Source organism: Asparagus officinalis, chromosome 3 (genome assembly GCF_001876935.1).
Source record: "Asparagus officinalis chromosome 3, Aspof.V1, whole genome shotgun sequence".
Taxonomy (NCBI): domain Eukaryota; kingdom Viridiplantae; phylum Streptophyta; class Magnoliopsida; order Asparagales; family Asparagaceae; genus Asparagus; species Asparagus officinalis.
In genome coordinates this window covers 41,001,180-41,011,638 of record NC_033796.1, presented here as the reverse complement: position 1 = coordinate 41,011,638, position 10,459 = coordinate 41,001,180, and the positions used below count along the sequence as shown (strand labels likewise).

The following is a 10,459-nucleotide window of genomic DNA, read 5'->3' as shown; positions in this document are numbered from 1 at the left end:
ATCCCGACCGCTTCCACTATCCTGCAAGGGTGACCAATTGTCTTGGCGCGCTATATGAGATAGAGAAGCATGGAGGGGGGCTCGTGCTTGACGGCGGGAGCAGTGACGAGGATGGCAAAGAGTCGACTGAGGAGGTAGGCAAGGGCTCGGCTCATGATAGCTGGGTGAGTTAGCTCGAAGGGAGAGAAGGCGAAGGGGTTGATATGTCGACTTCTGCCGTTGCTCCTCCGAGTTCGACTCCTGCTCATGGCTCTGGAGTCGATCTGCCTGCATCTCTTTCGAGTCCAACCTCTTAGGAGTTTAGATGTATCTTTGCTTTTGTTGTTTAACGCCTCTTTTTTTGTACCGGAAATAGTTTCAAATATATGAATAAAAAGATTTATTTTATCAATTTGAACTGTATACCTTTGAGATTGTATTCTTGTGTGTTTAAGAGTTTGCAATCTGCTTAGCACGAGTACAATTTTTTTTAGATATGCTTGGGTCGAGGTGACTTGGCTCTGTGGTGGTGAGCGAGATGATTCGAGCTTGTGCCTTGGATTTACTCGCGATGACACCAAGGTCTTGAGGTACGTGTCTTGGACTTATGAAAATGATACCAATGTCTTTTTGTCAGAGTCGACCGAGTTGAGGATGTGCCTTGATTTTACTCATAAAAATAATACCAAGATCTTATAGGTTGAAGACGACCAAGTTGATGACGAGCATTGGTTTTACTCATGAAAATGATAGTAAAGTCTTATGGGTCGGAGACGACCAAGTTGATGATGTGCTTTGGTTTTACTCTTGAAAATGATACCAATGTCTTATGGGTCGGAGACGACCAAGTTAATGACGTGCTTGGGTTTTACTCATGAAAATGATACCAATGTCTTTTTGGTCCATTGCCGAATCGATGAAGATCGAGTGGCGAAGGCTGCATATAGGTTAGTCTATAGCACAAAAGATCTCTCTTATTTCTAAGAGTATGTTAATTCAACTATATCTTGGAGAGATCCTCCGAAACACTTGATAAACCTGACATCTTATCCTTATGACAAAATTTCTTGATTGACGTGAATCTCAAATGGCGATGACAGCTTCCTATCTCCTAAGTTTGAGTATAGGAGATCTCGTATTCTTTTGAAAAAGAGATGAAAAGGCCCCACGATAGGTGCCAGTGTTGATGTCTTGGAACTCAGTGGCCGGATTAGAGGATAATCCCGAACCAGCGGCAAGGCTTTTAGTTGATATGATGATGTAGAGGTCCCTTCATCTCCTTAGGCGGGCGATCTCTTGTTAGAATGAGAGAGCTGCAAAATATAAGCTCGTTAGAGGACCAGAATTGGGTTCTCCGATGGTTCCTCCAACAATCAAGTCAGTATAGAACTTGAGTGGGGAATCAATGAACTGAATAAGCTAAGTATGCAAAGATGGTGTTATTCAGCCAGGGATGACTTAGCTGTGGCCTTAAAGGGCTCCCCCTCCTTGCAACTAGTAGGCGATGGGCCTATATATACCTAGCTGAGAGGGGTATATGCGTAATCTTGGCTGAGTTCAGGCAGACAGCTGAATCGGTTGATAGCCTACAAGCATTGGCTGTAGATGGGATGACGACGCCTGCAGATGGGATGAGTCATCACTGAGTTTGATGTGATGGTGACTGATGCTGATGAAAGGTGATGAGTCATGGAGACTCGTGGCATGGGATGTGATGGTGATGGCCAGCTATTGGTGAGGATTTTAAGGACAAACCGCCTCTCGAATCGGCTCTGTAAACGGGATGACAAGTACCGCCTTTTTTATTGGTCTCACAAGTTGTCGACCCAACCTTGAGTTATGTGAACGGGGTCAAGCCAAATGATGAGGTCGAGTGAGGGCTTGTCTCGACTAGGCCTTACTCGGGAAGTGACGAGTGTCCATGATATTCGGGTTGTGCTGGTTAGGACAGGTTGATTTAATGATTAATGTTAACATGGGACACGTGTCGACTCTAAGGAGAGGATTAATACTTAGGTTAATTGTTGACATAACATATATATACCTGTAGATGTTACATGTCATGTCCTGAGACCGCAGCAGAGGGGGAAAAACTCGGATCACATGACAGGAGCGACATGTGCATGAGACAAGTCTCATGCATGTGTTAATCCCGAGCACTTTGATTGCATACCATTTTTAGACCCTAGATGAACAATACTTACTATTGATGGAAGTTCGGAGCAAAAATACAAAATACATGTTCAATTTGATCCTACTTGTACCACTTAAAGATAATATACATACTTCATACCACTAGCTACTCTTACAAATACTTTTAGTAACTCCTTGCTGGCAATTCTCACTTCAATCGAGATTTATACGGAATCTGAAAAGGATTGAAAACCACGGGTGAGCTAGAGCCTAGTGAGGACATTTTCGCATTAGTGTTTTGAGGACATTTTCGCACTAGTGTTTTTAGCAAAAATAATGAATTATCAATCTTAATATTAAAGTAAGCTAGCACCGACTTCTTTATTTGCAAATTAAGAAGCATATAGGATTGTAACAATGACCAATGCCAAACGGCATAATAGTGTAAGACATCCGATTAACTATGATCTGGTCATAAATCAAGGTCATGAGTAAATATGATAAAACTAAAAATACAATTAAATCTGATGAATTAAAATAAGAAGTTCAAGAGAAACAAAACGAGTGTCAATTTACTCAATGTATCAGTTGATCGGTTGAACTGGAATCTCGATAAACACATTATATCATTGGAAATAACCCCTTTCACTAGTCACACTAAGACTACTTATTCTAGCCCGATAGTAAGGGAAAGCGAATTCACATCACTTTAAAAATTTTCTTCCTGAGAGTACAATACCCTTAGCCTTACCAGAAGTTGTCTATCGGCCTCATCACTTGTGCCCAAGAAGGCCGTTTCTTTTATGTCAAACAGACCACTTCACAGACTCGATCACTTCACTTCATAGCGGACAATTGGGGTTTCTTTATTATCGAGATTTATTATCAATCATTTCTTTTAGTTATCACAAAAACCAAGTCGTGGGTAAACATATGAAATCTATAGAATATTTTATTTCATAACTCATTTCAATACTTCTTCCCAAGGTTTTAAATATTATTTATTGGGGATTTATCGGACGGTCAAAATCTATATCGTATAGCAGAAATCGGGGATATACCAGGGATAAGTAATATTTATCGGAGTGTCATATCGAAGGGTGTGCATGTATTATATAATGTCCTAAAATATAATCTTGAATAACATGTTTAAGATAAACTAACCGACATAGAAACTTAGTGAAATATTGACATATCACGGTGTAAATGCACATGTTTAAGATCACTGACCAAATCTAAATATGTTTAAGATCACTAACCGATAATTTTGATAATTTTTACTGCTAAACTTAGTCGATTTATCGGCTTATCACCGCTTTATCGCCGATAATTACCCCAAAACAATAACTGATTAAAATTTGAACTTATCATAGCTAAAGGGCACCAAAACCGATAAATCGCCGATAATGTCGATTTATCGACCGATGTTTAAAACCTTGCTTCTTTCACAAATCACATTAAGAGAAAGCAACGTATATATGAAGCATGTAGCTTAATTGTATTCCACTTGGGTTCAAATAGACATATGTATATAAAATAAATTTTATTATATGTCATAATAAAGCATGTCCAAGCCTATTTCTCACTTAATAAAATCAAGAACACATATCATTCTCACACAAATAAATTTTCACAATTCAATAGAAATAGGAAATTTCTATTTTTTTCCCTTGAAAATAACTAGTGAGAAATGTACTCACCTCTACCCAACGCGAAGTCCGGTTATGATTCCCTTAATTTGAAGGAGGGCCTATAGTATAAAAATTTTGCAAGGTCAATATTAATTCATTTAAATAAACTCATGGGTTAATAATACTTCTTATTCCTAGGTCTACACTAGTTAAAGGGTAAACAAGCTCCTAAAAAGGTTTATACTAAATGTATAAGAGTTTTATTTAATATTTTTAAAGCACCTTTTCATGGATTTTTTTTGGGGTCTTGGGTGAATTAGCTATTTCCTTGTAAACAACTCTCCGTTTGATCCTTTTGGTTAGTTCTGGAATTTCAAGGGTCTAGCATAAATTTTCCCCTTTACTTTTTGTTAGGTCCAGCAAACAAACTATATGACTTTCAGGGGTCCTAATAAGATTTTTCCACTCTCTCTTCTCTTCCTTCTTTCTGCGATCTTTTACTGTTTTAGTCTCTCTCTTTTTTCCTTTTTGTTCACTACTCTTAAGTGGTTTGCCACCGATGGGGGTTTGTCAGGGGCGCGGGTGCTCGCTAGTGGTTGTAGTAGCCGACGTTGCTGATTTTTTGAGTTCTTATCTAGAGAACGACATTATTCAGTTTTCCCTGACATACTTACAACATTATAGATACTAGAAAAACTACTAATAAGTTTTAGAAGATATACCTCAAAATTGAGACCCCTAACTTTGCCTTCTCTAAGTTCTCTTCTCCCCTAGTCTTCCTCCTCTTTTACCTCCCTTCCCTTTTCTCTCTCTAAAAATTTGCTTAGAAATTTTCTGCTATGGCAGAGAGAGAGAGGGTTGAGGGGTTTATTAGGGAGAACTTCACCATGAGGAGGCATGGGACAAGTGTCCAATTGCCTTACATTTGTCCAAGGCTCCCACTAGAATAAGGACATTGATCCTCTCTTGATTAAAAAAACTCAACAAGCGAATGCATGACACTTGTTTGAGAGACTTTCTAAAAACTTCCCTACAAAATTTAAATTTGCATTTTTTCTTTTTATAGGAAGAAAAACTGTTACATTATAGGTATTATGTAGTGTGAGTTTTCTACTTTTTCCAATATGGCAATAATCGCGTGTACATTTCACAGTGGACTTGTTGTCTTTAGCATGCCGATAGTGTAAAATGTTTTGCTAAGTAAGACAAAGTACGGACTTTTGAACAATTGAACAAATTGACATTTGCATTTAACACATATCATCAATTTGTAAGGTAATCATAGGTAGTTACACTTTACCTACTGTGTTCGTAAACTCTAAAGTCATAAAGATGTTTCCAGATGTTTCCAGTATACAAGGTGCTCTGCCTCTAAGACTTGAACTTTCCCCTTGAATTGTTCTTTACAATTTTTTGCAGAAAGAATACACCATTGATGTGTAATATGTGTTATCACTTCCCTCATCGTAAGGCAAATGCAATAAACACATTTTATTTGTGGTAACAATTATTTTCATGTGAGCAAAGAGCTTTAGAAGGTTATCTTATAGTTGCAAGATCGGTGGCAGCAGGCTTCTCTTACTCTAGTGTGCATACACCATTGGCTGATAAGAAAGCTAAATCCAACTGGGAACTCGATTCGAGATGGGAAATGTTATCAAATGTTATCCTAAAAAACGCTATCATATTAGGGCCTGTTCGTTTGCCTTAAAAAAATGGGAAATCAAAGAAATAGAAAACTATTTCTAAGAAAAATGGGTTTTTGAATTGTTTGGTTGGCTAAAAAAAAAAGGAAATCAAAGAAATGGAGATGAGATGAGATGAGTCGTCACATTATTATTGGATGATGTGAGTGATTTTTTAAGAAAACTAGTTTTGATGTTGTTCGGTTGGCGAAAAAAATAAGGAAATGAATTATAAGAAACTATTTCCTGTAGTTTTGTTGTTTTCTTTTGTTTGGTTCATTCTTAAAAATAAGAAATGAAATGAGATGAGATGAGTTGTCATTGTATTATTGGGTGATGTGAAGAAAGATTAAGAAAAGTGTTTTCACAACTTTTTGGGATAAAAACAAAAAAATAAAATGTTAATGAGATGAGGTGAATTGTTATAATATTTTATTCGATGATGTGAGTGATTTGAAATGATGAAAAGAGATGAGTTGAGTGATATTTGGATGAAAATAATATTTTATTAGATGTGATGGATGAGTTGTTAGATGAAAATAATATTTTATTAGATGTAGTGGATGAGTTGTTAGATAAAAATAATATTTTATTAGATATGGTGGATGAGTGGTTAGATGAAAATAATATTTTATTAGATGATGTGGATGAGTTGTTGGATGAAAATAATATTTTATTGGATGTTGTGGGTGAGTTTTAGGGATGGAAATGGAAGAAATAGATTATTTTGAGATTTCCACCTTTTCCATTTACATTTCTTGGTTTTTAGGAAATAAACGAACAGGCCCTTATTGTATATTAGGGGACATCCATAATGATTTGACAGATAATCTCGTTTAGTAACTAGTTTATTCTTTTGATCTACGATATCTTGGTGTAGTGTTGCACTTTCTTTCTGGAAACCCCCTTAACTTTGGATGATTATCAGAAAACCCCCTTTAACTTTCAAAATGTCAAAACCCCTCCCCCCTCTTTTAACTTTCAGATTTTATTAGAAAACTCCCCTAAATTAGGGGGGTTTTCTGATAGTCAAAAAGGGGTTTTCTGGTAACCCCTAAACTTAAGGGGTGTTTTCTGATAACCATCCAAAGTTGTTTTTTTTTTTTTTTGGGGGGGGGGGGTGGTAAAATTTTTTTTTTTTTTTTTTGGGGGGGGGGGTTGGTTGGTTGGATTATGATATTTAGCCAAAAAATATATTCAATTATTTTCGTTACCTCATAAATGAGCTATCCCATCCGAAAATGAAGATAACCCACACATGAATTGGATGGATATCGTATTACTCTGAACCCTGATAGTGATACCCAAATCTTATAGAGTAAAGAAAACTTTGCGAGAATCATGAGACAATGTAAGCTATGTTCTGGTTGTTATTTAAACCAGTAACCCATATATGCACTTCGATGTCTCTCTTGACTGACCGTTTATATGATGGGGGATTTGAGTAAATAAATTTCTAATAAAATTATAAGATATTTAAGTGCAATGAAAAATTTAGGATATGGAAATCAGTTTAATTTTCCTGCAATATTGACAAGAATTGGAGAACTTTATGTAGTTTTATATTGGCCTACATGTATCAGCTTATGCATCATTCTGCTTTTTTTTGTTGTTACAATGAGATACTTGGTGATGATAGCAGAGATTCTCACAACAAAGGTATATAGACATACAGGTAACTATGAACATTCTATGAAGTTGTACTGATATGATACCTTTTCGCAGGGAGTAAAAGAGCTTCAAAAAGCTTCAAGCAGCAAGGTTTCTGAAGACTTTTATTGGCAAGGAACTTAGAGTCAAAAGCATATTGGGTTCTCAAACATGCTACAGACAAATGAAAACAACAAAAATTGAATGGTCGGTGGAGATTATACACATTTATATATGTTTGTTGAGGGTAGTATTATGTCATGTCTTTTGTTCTTATGAACCATCATGCACAAAGCGGTGAAAGGTTGGCATGTATGGGGGTACCATTATGTAGGGTTTTTCTTCACATTGTTGCTATGCTTGCGATATCTGATTTGCGTGGCTAAGGGCGAAGGCTTACAAGTTCTGTCCCAGAACTATTTCGGTCCATATACTAGTGAAAGTTATAATATCTCTTATTACCATCTTGAACAGAAGCCCTGTTTATCCCTGTTGAATTCCGTGTCATGTGAAGACTTGAATGGCGTTGGATCACTGAACAGTACTTGTCTTATAAACACAAGTCTGCATCTTGATGGTGATCTTTGTGTATACGGAACAGGAAACTTAGAGGTCTCTCAACATGTTTCAATCATATGTCCTATTAAAGGCTGTTCAATTACTGTCAATGTATCAGGAAGTGTTAAAGTTGGTCCATATGCACGCATAGTTGCAGGTTCCATTGTTTTTGGAGCCACCAATTTTACTTTATATCACCATTCAACTATAAATACAACATCCTTAGGTGGACCACCCCCAGCACAGACCAGTGGAACACCGATCGGTCATGATGGAGCTGGTGGCGGCTATGGTGGTCGTGGTGCTTCTTGTTTGAAAAGTAATAAGACAAATTGGGGAGGAGATGTGTATGATTGGTCAACATTATCTGATCCATGGAGTTACGGGAGCAAAGGCGGAAGCATGTCTCCAGAAAAGCAATATGGTGGTGATGGTGGGGGTCGGATAATGTTCAAGATCAAGGATTCATTGCTTGTGGATGGAGCTATATCTGCAGAAGGGGGGAAAGGAAGTCTAAGAGGAGGTGGAGGGTCTGGTGGAAGCATCATCATCCGTGCTTTAAAATTGTAAGCATCAACAGTTCATTTTTGGTCTTTTGCTTCTTTTTTTTTGCCAGATAATTCGTTATTATTTGGAAGATTATATACTTACCAGAGCTTCCATCTATGAGTTTAAGCTATCTGTTGCTTAGCATATGGAAATTTTAAGCAATTCCATTTTCAAGATCCTTCGTAACTATTACTAGGTCAAATAATTATGTCGCCGTTGTAATCTTCATTCTACAGAATAAGGCTCTCTGAGTTTTTTTTAATTAATTTTTATATTTAGTTCAGAAATGGATGCTTATAGTTTCTGTCAGCTGGATTGATTTTCTCAATTAATGATAACTAACATCATTGACGTTGAATCTGTAGTTATCTTGCATACAATTGTCCCTTCTAAAAATGGATTTTATCTACCTGATCCAGATTCTTGTTCTGATCCCACCTCTTCTTGTTCTTTTCTCTAGCTGGTACAAACTAGGTGATAATAACAGAAGTGACTAATGCATTCACGTGACTGATGTTCATGCTGCACACTTGCACAAAAGGGCTGTGATATTTTTCCTTCACATTAAAACAAGAATTTCTTTGACTAGGTTTCTCTTTACTCATTCATGAGTATAGTTTATACTTTGTGTGCTAAGATTTTATTGTCTTGCTTTATTGTCTTACAATGTTGAATAGTTATAGTGCATCCATAACATCAGTTGAGTACATATTACAATGCAAGACTGTAGGTCACAGAAGCCTTAGAGCTTCAGTGTACAGTCCGTGACCACATCGTTGTGTCTAGTGAGGTACTTACTGGGGCTGTCAACTGTGCTATTAACTATTTAAGTCTCTTATTCAGGAGACTGATAACATGGCTGTATCTTTTACAATGATTTGTCAGGCTGTAGCTTGTCACTCTAATAACTTGTCCATGTTTATCTGTTTGGGCAAATTCAAATTCAATATTCAGTGATAATTTATTCGGAGTTATTATCCTTGTCCTTGCTTTATGTGCTTTATAAGTTTTGATATTCTGAGTAGCGAGCTTCTAACCTGCGTCTACTTTTGGATCTAAGTTTCATCGATGATGGAACCATCAAGTCCGTATATGATGTGTGATCCTTTTACCAGTGCTAAGATAATAATTTAAGTTATTCGTAGGATATAAGTGCAGACAAACATCTGTGAGTTAACGGATGTGAATACGTAAAAGTTTTTAGAAAGTTAATATTTACAGGAATGAGTGCCTTCGTGAGTCTGATTTCGGGTTAACCTCACAAGTCTGGCATTCAATGAACAAAAGAAATAAATATGAATTAACCCATAACACTTTAGTGAATTGTGATTTAAAGGTAACTAAAGGTATGCAACCAGTTAATGGGCAGTGTTGATATGTGTAACCAACTAACCGTGCAAAATGCCTTGGTCGACTTGGTCCCTTAGCTAGACAGGTGCATCTGTTGGCTGTACCTACTTCAAGAAAGGATTTGAAAACAAATCCTTCGGCTAGTTGACTTATATAGTGTAGAAAGGGTAATCATGGAGGATGATTAGCTCTCTCTCTTGGATGTTATTAATTGAATTAGGAAAATAAAGAGATTTGTCCCTAATTAATGTGGGACTAAACTCACAATAAAACAACTCTCAACAATCCCCTCAAGCTGAGCATACACATCACACATGCCCAGCTTGTCACAAATAAAATTTACTCATGTTCTCCCAAGAGGTTTTGTGAGAATATCTGCGATGCTCTGATAGTATGTGCTTGGCTCTAATGACCCCCTGCTCCATCTTCTTACAAATCAAGTGGCAACCAATCTCTATATCTTTTGTCTTCTCATGAAACATCGAATTCTCAGCTATGTGAATGGCGACCTTGTTGTCTCCATACAAGCTCATGAGACATTCAGGAGGATAACGAATTTCTGTTAATATATCTTTAACCCAGATCAGCTCACAAGTCAGGTTCGCTATGGCTCGATATTCAAATATAGCTATAGATCGAAAGACTGCACTTTGCTTCTTACTCTTACATGGTACTAAATTTCCTTCAAGAAACACACGATATCCAGTAGTTAATCGTCTGTTCATGGGAGAGCCTGCCCAATCTGCATCTGAGAACCGTGCAACTCTTATGTGACAACTATCTGAATAGAGAATTCCCTTAAAGTTTTCTTAAGATATTTAAGAATTCTCTTTACAACTCCCACATGAGGTATCCTAGGTGCCAAGAGAAACCGACTAAATACACTAGCAGGAAATGCAATATTTGATCTAGTGACTGTTAGAT

At 37.0% G+C, this 10,459-nt stretch overlaps 1 protein-coding gene across 1 annotated transcript in view; it reads left to right on the top strand.

Annotated features, from left to right (window-relative positions):
* Positions 1-10,459, top strand: part of LOC109833911 — a 45,182-nt gene that overhangs the window by 5,286 nt on the left and 29,437 nt on the right. Inside the window, exon 2 of the mRNA XM_020401772.1 lies at positions 7,154-8,202. Coding sequence (XP_020257361.1) covers positions 7,364-8,202 — 839 coding nt within the window. The 5' untranslated portion in view covers positions 7,154-7,363. The remainder of the gene's footprint in view (positions 1-7,153; positions 8,203-10,459) is intronic.